General features: G+C 42.3%; 1 protein-coding gene across 4 annotated transcripts in view; it reads left to right on the top strand.

Moving 5' to 3' along the window:
* ulk2 (unc-51 like autophagy activating kinase 2) overlaps positions 1 to 17,006 on the top strand; it is a 99,209-nt gene that overhangs the window by 18,586 nt on the left and 63,617 nt on the right. For all 4 annotated transcript variants that reach the window (XM_060943897.1, XM_060943896.1, XM_060943894.1 and 1 more), the window contains exons 3-4: positions 2,017 to 2,109; positions 2,231 to 2,272. In XM_060943897.1, coding sequence (XP_060799880.1) covers positions 2,017 to 2,109; positions 2,231 to 2,272 — 135 coding nt within the window. The remainder of the gene's footprint in view (positions 1 to 2,016; positions 2,110 to 2,230; positions 2,273 to 17,006) is intronic.

The following is a 17,006-nucleotide window of genomic DNA, read 5'->3' as shown; positions in this document are numbered from 1 at the left end:
ATAGAGACGATTTGGATGCATCAGTCGTATCTGGTTATTCCGCAGTGCCAAAGACATTAGTGTTTCTGAAATGTGATCAGGAAATTTTACTGGGGCACAGCAGATATATACTGGGGCATGTGGCCCTGTAAAATGGGTCTGGTGATGCCGATGATATATATACACCTCTTTAGGTAGAGACAGATCAAAACCTCTCTCTCTCTCTTTCTCACACACACACACACACACACACACACACACACACACACACACACACACACAAAGTTACAGGTGCAGAAATGTGTCTCATTTATGACGCTAAATTCAATAATCACTCGCCTAATGGAGTAAATTTGATGTGGCGATATCAGTGTGACATTATGATATCTATAGCTATATAATTCCATAACATTGAAATATATTCGTAATGTTTTGTGTATATTTATTTAAAGGGGAACAGAGGGCAATATATAGAGTAAATATAACAATAAAACACACATTAACGAACCTTATTCAAGACTTACAAAAGTTTTTTTGTTCTAAGGTTGGAAAGTTATAGTGTTTTGAAAGTAGCTCGAGTAAACTATTTCCGCAGTTTGAACAGCCCGGCATGATATTAATTTTATCCAATCAGAATGCATGTTCATTTTCTCTGCGTAACACTCATGATGTATGTATGTGCCCAGTTGTGTTGGCTCATTGAAGTTGGGAATAGCACGTGTGAAATACCTGTTTCTGCCTCTTGCGACGATTTCGCAAGTCCACGGGTGGCACCTATCTCATTGCAGCAAATAAATTCTGCTGGACTCGTGAGCAACTCCACGTTACATTTTCCGCACGAGCACCACGCCGTGTCACCTGCACGCAGACGCTCTGCCCCACGCTCGCCATGCCCATGGTCAGCATCAGTCTCATCCTCGCCGTCATCCGAGCTTTCTTGTCTTATTTCATCACCGGAGTCGAGAGTACCTCTCCTAGGTTCAAACTGGTACCCTTCTAAGCCATAGCCTGCTTGCAGTGTGTCTTGCGGGATCTCTTCGTATGATTCGACAGAGCTGTCGCTTTCACTTGATGCGCCCGACGCCATGATTACACGCTTATCTCCTCTATTTCGGAGAGTTCCGCTAGTGCAGTGGGTAGCGCTGACGTCACAGTCTTTTAAAAATGCCGACTTTTGTGCAGTTTAGCGTATAAAGTATTATATTTACAATTACCAAGATATTTCGTTGTTTTCTAGTACATAAATTTGATAGAATACTTAAGAATACATTACTTTGTCACATCAGCAACTGTATATATTATATTTGGTACCCCTTTAATAATTAACTTTATGTACTCGCAATGTACAAGAAAAATAATTGAACATGGGCAGCAGATTCAACACCAGTTTCCCCGTTGACTGTGAGAGTCCCCCGGAGGCGCAGTGCATCCTGTGTATTTGGCTGCAAGCGAGTCGCTCTTTGTTTTGAACGAGTGGTCCAGGTCTCTCATAAATTCAGAGCAGACTAAAGGACTACTTTGGCTACGATGTTGTTCAGGAAAACCACGTTAGCGTGACGATAGATCTTAGGAGGTAATTAAAGACACTCAGCGATCTGGCCGCTGTGTAAACAGTTTTCAAAATGGCGGCACTGACACTTCGTTTGAAGTCCTGCACAAGTCTCGTGAAGATCGCGCAGATACCGTAAGCGACGCCTGCCATGGACCAAACGAACTACACTCAACATGGCTAAAAACTGAAAAGGCTGATAAGTGTAATATAATATGCCAATACAAGTGACGATATAAGGTTAATAAGACCGAAAACGTAATTGAATAACACGTTAATTAAGAAATAAAACAAGTTTAAAAATGACTTCAGTTCCCCTTTCAGAGGCTTTCGGGAAACCCACTCCAGTGTAGTTTGCTCATGTGAATGAAAAAGGCTTAAATCTCATCCATGCCATCATTTTCATTTCCTGTTAAGCACAGAAGAGTAACCAATGGCTGTCTCTTTCTCTCTCTCTTTTTCTTTTCTTTCTATCAATCCATTTTCAGAAGACGGATTGGGAGGTGGCCATTAAGAGCATTAATAAAAAGAACCTCTCCAAGTCCCAGATTCTGCTTGGGAAGGAGATCAAAATTTTGAAGGTGAGTTGCTGTTTGAGGCTATGTTCCAGAGTCTCATCACATTCTAATGATCCTGATCAGCGTTTCGAGAAGCTCAGCTGTTGGGGTTTGTTACATATGATATCTGATTTCTTCTCTCTAGGAACTGCAGCATGAGAACATCGTAGCGCTCTATGATGTCCAGGTAGGCAAACATCACATTTCAATTTGTTTCGTTGTTCATTCACATTTCTGTAATCCTGTACATTTACATAAAGGTGGCTGCCGAGTTTCACAATGCCTCTTTTTTTGTACGAAAAGCTGTCTGTCCTGTTTGATTTTAAATAAGAACGTCCCGGGACACAGCTTTTAACCAAAGTTATACCACAGCGTGGTTGAATCCTCGAATCCTGAAGCTGTGGATTCGGACAGTTGTTCCAGCTGAAGTATAAATGATAGGTTTATATTAGTGCTAATTCTAAGGCTGATGATACACAAGGCAACTTTCTGGGCAATGTTCAGCGCTTCAGCACTTTCCCATTGACATTGGGCAACATAATTTTTACAGTATCTGAATGGTTTTGATCGTTTTGGACAACTTTTTAAAATCATCCAATCACAGTGCTAAGAGCGAATCACATGACCACCTTCTGAAAATTTCAACAAAGATGGTGACGTCTCTTAGTCTGGCTAACGCGACAAAGCTCTACGAGCTATTGGTCTGGCCAAGATATTAAGCCCAACCGTTTCCCAAAGTGCGTGCTTGACCCGCCTCCCTGAAATGCCTCAGTTTGCTACTGGTCGAAGCCAGAAAAGGCTGTGACGAAGCTTAAACCAATCGCATCACTCTTTCCTCTGACGTATGCGACGCGACGGGGCTAACTGGTAGATTAAACTCTTACCGAAGCCGGTCGGGAGCAAGGCGAAAACGTCCTTCCTTTCAATAAATACCTCCAGGGCTGCTCTTTGCTCCGTTTTCAATGAGAACTTCCCGTTGAATGCTTTCAATACAGCATCTACCGCTGTGTCAAAGGCTTGCCGCTGCTCCATGTTATGTTCGTAATGTTTCTAGTGAATGAAGCGCTTCCGGCATAGATTCTGTAAACAATCTATGGCTTCCGGTCGCAGTTCTACTACGTCACTGCCTTGAACACGCCTCTACCCAGGGCCGTTGGAGATGCTCAAAGTTGATTGGTTCCTGATTTTTCGGGAGCTTGGAAGAGCTGGAGATAGCTTGCCTGGCCAGACTAAGCTCGCAACAGGCCCTCGTGTTGCGTCACGCTTAGGATGGGCGGGCCCAGGCTAGGCGTCTCTGGCAGTGGAATGAAGAAAAAGAGAGACGACTTGTATCTTTTTGTGTCTGTAAGTTGTTCTGTGTAAACCCAAAGTGGTGAATTTACCTCATCAAATGCTTAGAAAACCGACAGACGTCTATTTTTATGTGCTCAGGTTGTAATTAAGACATCTATTTTTTCATCTAAGCGTAAACTGCCGTTAGATAACCACCGCTCCATAGAGATTGAATGGGATTTGGTGAACTAGTGGTGGTTTTTGATAACGTAGTTAGCTGAAAGTTATCGCTAGTTATGTAGGGATAACGTTAGCTCTCTTGCATCAAGTTAAAAGTGATGGGTGTCTCATGATTTTTTATTTATTTTTTTGTCCGTTGTAATAGAGATTGTCTAAGTCTTAATAATAAACAAACAGATAAAAATGTGGTTATTTAAAATATATCAATATACAGTTCAAGTTTCAAGTCAAGTTTTATTATTTGTCACATATAATTACAAGTAATTACAGTGAAATTTTTACGTACCTTAGGTCGTTGCGAGTATAAAAGTATATAGATAAGATGAATTAAAAACAATAGAAATAAAGGGGAAGGGGGGGAGAAAAAAAACCCTCAAGCTATATTAATGAGTGGAAGCATGGGAGAGATGTGATGATTGTGCGGTTACGAGTCCTTAAAGTCCAAAGTGCAGTAGTGCATAGTAGTGTACCTTATCATTATGAACAGTTCAACAGTCTGATGGCCTGAGGGAAGAAGCTCCTCCTCATTCTCTCAGTGTTGGCTTTCAGCTGTCGGTAGTGTCTCCCTGAAGGCAGCAGGGAGAACAGTCTATTATTTGGGTGGCTGGGGTCGCTGGCGACCTTCCTGGCTCTGTCCCTGCAGCGGTTGGAATAAATGTCCTGCAGGCTAGGGAGGGTGGTCCTGATGGTTCTCTCAGCAGAACGAACCACCCTCCTGAGAGCCAGCTGATCTCTCCTGGAGGTGCTTCCCATCCAGTTAGTGATGCTCCCACTCAGGACACTCTCAATAGTGCAGGAATAAAAGTTTCTTAGTACCTTGAGTGGGAGTTTGAAGTCCTTCAGTCTCCTTAAGAAGCAGAGGTGCTGGCGGCCTTTCTTAACCAGAATGTTGGTATGACAGGACCAAGAGAGGTCTTGTGAAATGTGGACACCCAGGTATTTGAAATTGTCCACTCTCTCTACCTGGGCCCCGTTGATGCAGATGGGTTGGAGGTCCCTCTGCTGCTTCCTGCTGAAGTCCACTATCAGCTCCTTCGTTTTGCTGGTGTTGAGTGTGAGGTTGTTCTCCTCACTCCAGTCCACGAGATATTTAATCTCGGTCCGGTAGGCAGACTCATCGTTATTGGAGATGAGGCCCACCACAACTGTATCATCAGCAAACTTAATGATGGTGTTGGAGTCTGAAGTGGCCATACGGTCATGAGTGTAAGCATTGATATGGTGTTGTATTCTGTTTGTTTAACACACTCGGAGGAAAGTGCTATCCGCCCACTTCAGTATGCACAAGCTCACAGATGCCCATGATTAGTAGCATCACTGTAATTCAGTTCCCGTCTAGAGAGGGAAAAAGTACAGGCTGGTCAGGGAACAACTGTGTATAGCGGCTGTAACATAAGAGAAGTTATAACAGGAACTAACTTGTCTCGGAGACGTTCCACATCATTAAATGTAACTATAGATAGCTAAACAGCATAATCTGTTGTTTGTTAATTGTCAAGAAATGGTGGTGGAGGCAGATGTAAGTTTGCAGAAGAGTTTATTGTGAAAACAACAATCAGGCATATAATCCAACTCGGCAGGCAGAGTCATAAACAGTGGACAGGCAAAGATTGAGCGAGGCACAAACAGACTAGACTAGGCAAAGACAAAAGCAGAAGCCAAAATCCAGACGTGAGTCAAAAATCAGAACGACGATATAAACATACAGTTCGGTAAGAGTCACTGTGAATGCAATACTTTGCAGTGTTGTTGAGTTTTCAGTGTCCTTTCATGCGCACGCTGATTGCACTTTAAATCAGCAACAGGTGTGCACAATGATCAGTTGTCCCAAGGGTGCACACAGAACGCTCTGTGCACGAGCTCAAGCGCACAAAGGTGTGACATTATCTCTAGCCGCTTTATCCTGTTCTACAGGGTCGCAGGCAAGCTGGAGCCTATCCCAGCTGACTACGGGCGAAAGGCGGGGTACACCCTGGACAAGTCGCCAGGGCATCGCAGGGCTGACACATAGACACAGACAACCATTCACACTCACATTCACACCTACGGTCAATTTAGAGTCACCAGTTAACCTAACCTGCATGTCTTCGGACCGTGGGGGAAACCGGAGCACCCGGAGGAAACCCACGCGGACACGGGGAGAACATGCAAACTCCACACAGAAAGGCCCTCGCCGGCCACGGGGCTCGAACCCGGACCTTCTTGCTGTGAGGTGACAGCACTAACCACTACACCACCGTGCCGCCCGGTGTGACATTAATAAATCAAAATTGTGATTGTCGGCAAATTGCTGTGGTATCTTCTCTTAGGGCTCGCCATAGCGAATCTATTCCGCATATGCCCTTCCTAATGGAACCCTCCCCAATCTGTCCAGGCTCAGAACCGTCACCAAGCATGAACTGTCTTATGTAACCCCAGTGGCTGAGTATTTTACCTAATCTGCATGTCTTTGAACTGTGCGGGAAACCGGAGCACCCAGAGGAAATCCTCATAGACACAGGGAGAACATGCAAACTCCAAACAGAAAGACCCCCGTCATCCATGGGGTTTGAACCCAGAACCTACTTGCTATGAGGCAACAATACTAACCACTGCACCACCATGCCGCAAATTGCTGTGGTATAAGAGGAATAAAACGCTTCTAGGATCTGCCATTAAAGAAAAATAATCAACTTCAGGATGGTAACAGTAACTCATTACATCCCACCATCCCGGCGTTTCTCAAACATATAACAGTTATTCCACGAGCACGGCGCACCGAGTCAGCTATAATCCATGCTCGACGAGATTGAGTGGAATAACTGTTTTATTCTATCCACGTTCACTGGATTTTGAGAAACAGGGCTTTTTTTTTTCATTTTTTGCAAATTCAATAAGTAAAAACTTTATACAAAACGTCCGACAAAATAATTTTCGCTTAGAATGTAAACAAACCGGCGAAATGACAGGAGCAATTTGTGAAAAATGCTGTAAGAATAAGTCTTGAAAGATAAAATAAAAGATTTGTTTTTACCATCAAATACTTTTATTCCTTTTTTTTGGGGGGGGGTGTTGTTTTCGAGTAGAGTTTTTAATTTGTCCTTGGTTGATTCAGCAACACGCTCCGCCATATTCTTCTTCTTCTTCTTCCTCTTCTTCTTCTTCTTCTTCAGGGTTTTTCAGTGGTTGGCAAACCAACTTAAAGGTGCATTACCGCCACCGACTAGGCTGGAGTGCGGAACAGGAGCTATCGGGGGAGAAAAAAACAACTATATTCTTTTAGCTATTTCTGTTTCTTTTAAATACTTGATAAAGTGATCTGACTTGATGTGCCCTGCCGTTTTGTTTTTCTCTGCTCACGGTATATGAGCTGATATCCTAGTAGTAGAGTAGCCAATCAGAGCATGCGATTGCTCATATCCAGTGAATGCAGATAGAATAAATATGTTATTTACCAGCTGGGAGGTCCATATCGTGAAATACCGTGACCGAGGTGTTGAAAGTACTGAGCGAGGCCCTCTGGGCCGAGGTCAGTATTCAAGGCCGAGGTCACGGTATTTCACCATACGGACCGACCTTAAGCTGGTAAATAATATATTTATTTTTTTCTTTACCAAATTCTAACAGAAAACGAGAGCGCCCGGAAGGGAAAACCGAGCCGAGCCGCACCGCCATTTTGAATCCTCATTCACGGCTGTAATGCAAATTGCTTCCTCCTCGGTATACAAGTGCACTTCCATGGCAGGAAAAAAACTACATTTTGCCGCCTATGTAGTCCCCTATTTATACAAAACTGAGTCATTCAGGATTCAGCCATGTTTTTGCTCGGCGTTAGCAACAGTTAGAGGTTTTTAGCTTTCTCCTGAAATGTTTTCTTTTATTTCTTCTTCCTCAGGGTAGTAAAACTCGCTTTTGCTGTGAACACTGTCGTTATCGCTATCCATGCTGTAAAATTAATGCCATTTTGAATCCTCATTCACGGCTGTAATGCAAATGGCTTCCTCCTCGGTATACAAGTGCACTTCCATGGCAGGAAAAAAACTACATTTTGCTGCCTATGTAGTCCCCTATTTATACAAAATTGAGTCTTTCAGGATTCAGCCATGTTTTTGCTCGACGGTAGCAAGTTAGAGGTTTTTAGCTTTCTCCTGAAATGTTTTCTTTTATTTCTTCTTCCTCAGGGTAGTAAAACTCGCTTTCGCTGTGAACACTGTCATTATCGCTATCCATGCTGTAAAATTAATGCTATTCTCCTGAGAAATGCTGGCAAAAATTTATAAGATTTTTGATAATCTTATAAATAAATCTCATAAAAAAAAAAATAAATGTTGACAAAAAAATGCTACCATGTTTGTTGTTGTTGTGAACAAGCGAGTCGCCAGAGGTCCATAACCAGGGTCAGTATTGTAGGATACGGACCCACTCGCCAGCCAATCAGAGCGCAGGATTTGATGGAAACTGGACCGCGAAAAAAATAAGTACTGATATTAATGTTGTTTAAAGATGTTTGGATGATAATGAATGCATTAATGACTTTTTGAAAGGACAGTTCTGCATACAGGAAATAGGGAAGACATTTTAATAAGATTTTATACTGTATACCAGTTTATTATTTTATTAGCAAGCGTAAGAAAAGGTGAACCAGTTCCATTAACTAGCTAATCAAATTTCCCCTTCTGCTTTTTTAGCTGAGCCACAATGGTTCATTTTAGAAATGTTTAGTCTTTTGTGGTATTGTGTAGGACGGATATGTGACGCTCCACTGACGCTAAGCCTCAGCTGAAAGATATGAATCCTGTGTGCAGCGATGTCCACGGCTACATGAATACACATGGATGCTAAGAAGCAGCCCGGGGTATAAAAGCCAGCGCTGTTGGTTTAATTGGGCTCATCTGGATTCAGTAGCGTGATGTGTTCTGGCTTTGAGGAGAAAACAGACCCAGATTTCCATTCACCTGGGAGAGGAGAGGAGAGGAGAGGAGAGTTGTTCCCGGCTCATCCTACATAACATCCTTATATAACACTCCCACTTCGGAACGGCAGTGCTGACAGTGGCCCTTAAGCTACGCTTTTCATGCTTTCACTTAAGCATCAGTCGCTTTATCTTGTATACCTCTGTCACATCTCCCACGCCATCTTCTGATGGAAATGGGTTCTTTGTGCCACTTTTTATCGTAGTCCATATTATAGGGAAGTCGACTACATAATTCCTGACTTCCAAAAAGGTGCAGGAGGGCAGATTTTGTCTTGGTTTGAGAAAATAACATGGCGATGATTTGTTGTTGCCGTGCCAGCTGACTGCTTTTAATGCTTTTCCTCCACATTGGCAGTGGAGAACTGGGGGCCTGTGACAGCATGCAGCAGTTCATTAGTCGTTTGTCAGGATACCACATGCTGTGATATTTGGCCAAGAGCTATAAATACACATGCTCAGTCAACTGATAGACCTTATTAAAAGAACAGGGTTGGTTATTATGTGTAAATAATGAGCACTAGTCATTTATTGAATGTAACTGTTTCATGGAAAATGCTAACTAGCAATATAACATACTGCAAATTCTTTGTACCAGCAGAACTAGTATTATAAGCCTTGGTTTATTGAAACTGGGATATTTATTGGGGGCCACGGAAGCACCAGCGGTCTCGCTATGCTTTGAAGGAGCTTTAAGATCCCCGTCACTGAGAGATCAGGATTAACTATGGTGCATTTAGTGTCTGTGTGTTATTCTGCATTCGTTCCTCTTTAAATTAGACTAATGTAAGCCGGTTGTGAGTTTATATCTGCGTGTGAACATCAATCCCGCTCTAGAGCTACTAACATCGACATATTTCTGTTATAAGGCACTGCGAATGAGAAACTTGAATTATATTTGTTGACAAGATGTCTGAGTTAATATGCTGCTTATTAAAAAAAAAACAAAAAACATCGTATTTCTATGACACGGGTTTGCTCCGCGTTAAGATTTAAGAGCTAATGGTACCATTCTGTGCTATATTTCTTTTCTGAATGGGGCTGTCTGCACAGCCTTAGACTTAATTATAACCCTGTAGTAAGAGCTGTATAGCTCCTATCAAAGCTCTGCGCAGTGTGGAGGGGGCTTGAGGCTCTGCTCTGTAATAACACGAACAGGGAGCTGACTGCCTATATTAAGCTTTCATATTCCTCTAATAGAGCAGTTAGAGCTATATATTTTTTTGTATCTGAACCACATAACGTGGAGACGGAATGTTCACCAGACACGAACACTGTGTGATTAAAACCGTGACCTCACGGCGCACGGGGCTGATAAAGAGTGAAGGAAGTAAGAGGTTCAAAGTTTGCTTATTGCAAATCCAAGCAGTCACAGTCCTCCTATCGAGTCATCAAAACAGAACGTGAACTTTCTCTCGTGAAACACAATGTCCCTTCTGTAAGGGTTTGCTTCATTATTTTCTTTCCAGTTCTTGGAAAGTAGTGGGAGGGACTTCTATGAAAAAACAACGAGAAGGAGAGGCTTGGGTTTGTGCTTTTCAGGAAAGTTACTAAGCCACACAGTTTAACACAATGCTGTCGGGCCTGTTGTGCCACTTCTGTATGATTTATTATTTAACTATAAGTTGACATCATAATCATATTCTTCCTGTAGTGAAATTGCTTCCTGAGAATCGCAGTGTGTGTTTATTGGCTCCATGTCAGAAGGAGAGATGAAAAAAAAATAGGTACTCTATGTGTACATGTGGTTACTGCTTATAAATAACATAGTTTTCTGATCCCATGTCCATACAGTAAATATAGCATACATACAGTGGGCTGCAAAAGTAGGTATACAGTAATGAAAAACAAAACGTTTGCACAAAACGTTATTTTATTGATTATAGACCCCTTCGCATGTTTGTAAACAAACCGAGCGTTGCCAGGATGCGCGCGCAGCCTGGACCCAGAAACAATGGCGCTGCCCATAGACCGGCATTATGAGCTGTCAGATTATGCCAAACAATTGTCGTTACAAGATCGAGAACGCTACATAAATAAGTTAACTCTAACAAGTGGACATCGCCTACCGGATCCGCATTTAATTAAAGAGTGGACGGACGATGTTAGTAAGTTCCCTGGTATACAATGGCCAGATATATACTCGTACCTTATTTACAAGCCTTCAGTGTACACCCACGCAAAACTTCGTGCCTACAAGTCTTTAGACGCATATGATTATGTTATGTGCGGGCATGTACAACTTGATTAACAATGGGACATTCATATTCATTTTGTTTTAATCAAATTATGCCAGTGATGTGACGGCAATGTGGCTTTAGCTACAACAGCAAATCCCAACACTAAACAGCAATTTGCAGGAGGGAATGGCATGAAAGGAATGATGGTGTAAAGAGTGCAGCTAAGAGAAATCAGAGCTGCGTAAAAAGCGAGAGGCAGAGAGCAGAAATGAAACTGAACGGGGCGGGAGCTAGGTTAGAGCAGTCAACGTAAGTTGGCATTTAGAGTGAGGGCACACAATTTTACCTTTCCATCCTCGCTTTAAAATTGTGATTTTCGGCATACACAAATAATGATGGCACAAAATCTGGACTGCTTGAGTCAAGCGAGACCTCTCCTACAAACAAAACTGCATGCAAAGCTAAGTTAACATGCTAACAATATTCATTACATTGTGTAACTATGACCCAGCTAATCAGACAAACGTTACCAAAGTATTTTGCTACATCAATAAACGAAGACTAGAAAGAATAAAAAAGAAAGATTTAATAAATAGCCTGATCTTACCTGTGATGAAGTGGGCGCTGCAAACCCGCGCATTTTTGATAGTGCTTTCATCCCAGTCTACACGTGTGATGGCTTGTAGCCATAGACGTCGGCGATTTTTTTGGAATGGGTGAGATCCTGCTGGAATTCTGAACATTTTAACCCCATCACTGCTACGATTCTGACACCCGACAACACAACAACTAGGCATTTCTGAGTCTTTTTTGGGTCCAGGCTGCGTGCGCAATTTCTGCTTTCGTATGAATGACGTTTACTGCGAAGGGGTCTATACAAACGTATATCAATAATGAATGTTCAAACTGTTTGCCCCCGGCATTCACACACTCCACTAGTCGAGTGTGGACACCCATGCACACTCTGGCACGAAGGTCTTTATCAGCATCAATTTCCTGGCAAGCCTCCAGTATGAACTGAATCATGGCATCAACAGAACGTGGCTTGTGTGCGAAAACCCTATCTTTTACACATCCCCAGAAAAAAAAGTCCATAGAGGTGAGATCCGGCGAACGTGGTGGTCAGTCAACGGCTCCCCAACGTCCAATCCACCTGTTGGGAAATTCTTTGTCAAGTAGCGCACGCACATTGAGTGCGAAGTGCGGTGGCGCCCCATCCTGCTGAAAGTAGAAGTCGTCCTACCGCTGTTGTTCGCGTATAATCCTTACTGTGTACCTACTTTTGCAGCCCCCTGTACATGTTATCAGTTATACTCGCCTCATCTCTTGCAAGTATCACCAAGCTGTGAGCAGCATCAGGGCTTGGAGTGTTTTGGTTACCAATTTTGTTTACTGCGTTTTGTTCAAAATGCGGGTACAGTGCTGTGAACTATATCGATTTTCAAAATAGTAAGAAAGCACTTTTTCATGAATTGTCTTAGAAGCATTATTTAGTACTAATGGTCAGTAAACCCACTGAGAGTGAGCAAACTACAAACATGGACAACCCGGACTACAACTCCCAGTGCGCACAGCGCCCTCTATCTCCCGCCTACTCAATCACAGCTGGCTCACATTTACGCAATTACCTGCCCCTCCATATAAACCCCAGTCACACTCATACCATTGCGAAGTATTGTCCTGAGTTTCCCAGTTCGTACCAAGCCTTGTATCTTTCTGACTGCTTTTCCGACTGTTGACCCTCGCTAGCTCTTCCTCGTTTTCTCGCTCTTCGTCTTGTCCTAGTTACGTTGTTTGCCGATCGCCCGACCCACGCTAGCCCACTGACTACGATTCCAGTCTCTCGTTTTGGCTTGGTTTACTCTTCGAAAGCTGTCTTCTGCCGCATATACATCCGCAAGTGCCTGCATCCTCACACTAATGAGCACGTTTTGTTTCACAAGTGTAGTGTAAAGACTAAAATAAAATTAAAAAATTAAAGCAAATAGCAGAAGTTTGATATTGGCTTATCAAAAGGTAAATTTTCTTAAAATAAACACCACTTACTTAATATCGAATCAGTAGCCTCGGCGAACCACGAGGTGAAATTTCGTTTATCTTTTTATCTGCCGATTATCTTCCGATACTACGACGTTATAACGAGGTTTCTCTCATTTCGTTTCTGGTTCTGATTGGTTCCGAAGTTTATCAAGAAGTAGAACAGGTAATCGAACTTGATCAGGATAAGTGCTGATTGGTTACGAAGTTTCGCTATTGTTACACTCATTCTTACAACACGATGACACGGGGCTTCACCACTCGTTCTTGCGTACCTTTGATAATGTGAGATCAACTGTTCGTATCACGAGATCACGATTCGTCATTCTGGTGATTGTAATGCTTATATGCGCATGCGCAGTGCACTGTTGTTTATACTCATTCTTACATTCTTACAACACGATGACATAGTGGCTACTGCCTCGCTTCACCTCTATGAGGCAGTAGCCACGGAAAAGGATTTGAGATGTATATGGGTATGTGTGTGTTTAAGCATTAAGGTGCTGTACGGTATATTTGTATGTGTGTGTGTTCCTCACAGCTGACAAAGATTTAGTTCTAGCACTAAACCATACCTGCTTGTTTTGTTTAGTTCTGTTCAACGACTCATCCTGTGTCTTCCTCCAAACTTTTAGCTCAAAGGTTCTTTGCTGTATGATGTTCTGAAAAGATACATAACTAGAAGTTATTGTTATTTACAACCCCGATTCCAAAAAAGTTGGGACAAAGTACAAATTGTAAATAAAAACGGAATGCAATAATTTACAAATCTCAAAAACTGATATTGTATTCACAATAGAACATAGACAACATATCAAATGTCGAAAGTGAGACATTTTGAAATTTCATGCCAAATATTGGCTCATTTGAAATTTCATGACAGCAACACTTCTCAAAAAAGTTGGGACGGGGCAATAAGAGGCTGGAAAAGTTAAAGGTACAAAAAAGGAACAGCTGGAGGACCAAATTGCAACTCATTAGGTCAATTGGCAATAGGTCATTAACATGACTGGGTATAAAAAGAGCATCTTGGAGTGGCAGCGGCTCTCAGAAGTAAAGATGGGAAGAGGATCACCAATCCCCCTAATTCTGCGCCGACAAATAGTGGAGCAATATCAGAAAGGAGTTCGACAGTGTAAAATTGCAAAGAGTTTGAACATATCATCATCTACAGTGCATAATATCATCAAAAGATTCAGAGAATCTGGAAGAATCTCTGTGCGTAAGGGTCAAGGCCGGAAAACCATACTGGGTGCCCGTGATCTTCGGGCCCTTAGACGGCACTGCATCACATACAGGCATGCTTCTGTATTGGAAATCACAAAATGGGCTCAGGAATATTTCCAGAGAACATTATCTGTGAACACAATTCACCGTGCCATCCGCCGTTGCCAGCTAAAACTCTATAGTTCAAAGAAGAAGCCGTATCTAAACATGATCCAGAAGCGCAGACGTCTTCTCTGGGCCAAGGCTCATTTAAAATGGACTGTGGCAAAGTGGAAAACTGTTCTGTGGTCAGACGAATCAAAATTTGAAGTTCTTTATGGAAATCAGGGACGCCATGTCATTCAGACTAAAGAGGAGAAGGACGACCCAAGTTGTTATCAGCGCTCAGTTCAGAAGCCTGCATCTCTGATGGTATGGGGTTGCATTAGTGCGTGTGGCATGGGCAGCTTACACATCTGGAAAGACACCATCAATGCTGAAAGGTATATCCAGGTTCTAGCGCAACATATGCTCCCATCCAGACGACGTCTCTTTCAGGGAAGACCTTGCATTTTCCAACATGACAATGCCAAACCACATACTGCATCAATTACAGCATCATGGCTGTGTAGAAGAAGGGTCCGGGTACTGAACTGGCCAGCCTGCAGTCCAGATCTTTCACCCATAGAAAACATTTGGCGCATCATAAAACGGAAGATACGACAAAAAAGACCTATGACAGTTGAGCAACTAGAATCCTACATTAGACAAGAATGGGTTAACATTCCTATCCCTAAACTTGAGCAACTTGTCTCCTCAGTCCCCAGACGTTTACAGACTGTTGTAAAGAGAAAAGGGGATGTCTCACAGTGGTAAACATGGCCTTGTCCCAACTTTTTTGAGATGTGTTGTTGTCATGAAATTTAAAATCACCTAATTTTTCTCTTTAAATGATACATTTTCTCAGTTTAAACATTTGATATGTCATCTATGTTCTATTCTGAATAAAATATGGAATTTTGAAACTTCCACATCATTGCATTCCGTTTTTATTTACAATTTGTACTTTGTCCCAACTTTTTTGGAGTCGGGGTTGTATACCACAGAACTCAAATCTGATAGGTCAGATGGTGTTGATTAATTTTCTATAACACCATGGCTCTGACAGTAGTGTTGTTTATTTATATTATGTTCGAATACAATATTGTATTGTAGGACTTGGATGCTCGGCAGTAATCTAGACATCGTTAAAAACCTGCAAAACACATAGTGATTGATATGGTGACGGTTTTCTGCAGGGAGTTTTCATTAGGTTTTCTACCGGGGAGAGTCTTCAGGATAGATGGTTTCTCAGCAACATGACGAGGTGCATTTTCCTTTTGTCTTACTAGTTTTGAGAGAGAAAAAGAGAGAAGCTGGTGAGGGAACACTTTATAGATGCTGTCATGTAAGTGATAAGGGAAGCAAATTTATTCTGCAGATCTGCAATGTTAAAGGAAAAAATGTTGTTCTTTAAAAAATAGCCTTGGTAGATTGCTGCTGTATAAAGAGGAATAAAACATTTGGGTCTGTTTATTGAAAAATATCACTTGGTCTGGTAGCAGAAACTCCACTTTACTTTTCCTGTAATAGAATGTCCAGACGTGTTTTATTCCTTACATCGGTCCTCATCTGGCCAAAAGTATGTGAACACCTGACCACCACACCCATACATGGTTCTTCCAGAAACTGTCGCCACAAAGTTGGAAGACCGCAATTGTCTAGAATGTCTGCTGTAGCATTAAGAGTTCCCCTTCACTGGAACTAAGAGGCCCAAACCTGTTCCAGCATATGACAATGCCCCGTGCATAAAGCAAAGTCCGTGAAGACACAGTGTCTTGCAAAAGTATTCATCCCTCTTGGTGTTTGTCCTGTTTTGTTGCATTACAAGCTGGAATTAAAATGGATTTTTGGAGGGTTAGCACCATTTGATTTACACAACATGCCTACAACTTTAAAGGGACAAATCGTTTTATTGTGACACAAACAATAATTAAGATGAAAAAACAAATCTGGAGTGTGCATAAGTATTCACCCCCTTTCGTTATGAAACCCCTAAATAAGAGCTGGTCCAAACAATTCACTTCATAAGTCACATAATTAGTTGATTAAAAGCCACCTGTGTGCAAGCAAAGTGTCACATGATCTGTCACATGATGTCTGTATAAATCAACCTGTTCTGGAAGGACCCTGACTCTGCAACATGACTAAACAAACAACATGAAAAACAAGGAGCCTCCAAACAGGTCAGAGACAAAGTTGTGGAGAAGTATAGATCAGGGTTGGGTTATAAAAAATATCCCAGACTTTGAATATCCCAGGGAGCTCCATTAAATCCATTATAGCAAAATGGAAAGAATATGGCACCACTACAAACCTGACAAGAGAAGGCCGCCCACCAAAACTCACAGACCGGGCAAGGAGGGCGTTAATCAGAGATGCAACAAAGACACCAAAGATAACACTGAAGGAGCTGCAAAGATCCACAGCGGAGATGGGAGTATCTGTCCATAGGACCACTTTAAGCCGTACACTCTACAGGGCGGGGCTTTATGGAAGAGTGGCCAGAAAAAAGGTCATTGCTTAAGAAACCACGTTTGGAGTTTGCCCAACAGCATGTGGCAGACTCCCCAAACACATGGAAGAAGATTCTCTGGTCAAATGAGACAAAAATTTATCTTTTTGGCCATCATGGGAAATTACATGTGTGGTGCAAACTCAACACCCTGAGAACGCCATTCCTACAGTGAAGCATGGTGGTGGCAGCATCATGCGGTGGGGATGTTTTTCATCTGCAGGGACAAGAAAGCTGGTCAGGACTGAAGGAAAGATGGATGGCACTAAATACAGGGCAATTCTGGAGGAAAACCTGTTTGAGTCGGCCAGAGGTTTGAGACTGGGACGAAGGTTCACGTTCCAACAGGACAATGACCCTAAACACACTGCTAAAGCTATACTGGAGTTGTTTAAAGGGAAACATTTAAATGTCTTGGAAT

The sequence above is a fragment of the Neoarius graeffei genome, chromosome 17, assembly GCF_027579695.1.
Source record: "Neoarius graeffei isolate fNeoGra1 chromosome 17, fNeoGra1.pri, whole genome shotgun sequence".
In the NCBI taxonomy this organism is placed as follows: Eukaryota; Metazoa; Chordata; class Actinopteri; order Siluriformes; family Ariidae; genus Neoarius; species Neoarius graeffei.
Note: the sequence above shows the minus strand (reverse complement) of the source record. Positions and strands in the feature narration are given on the sequence as shown.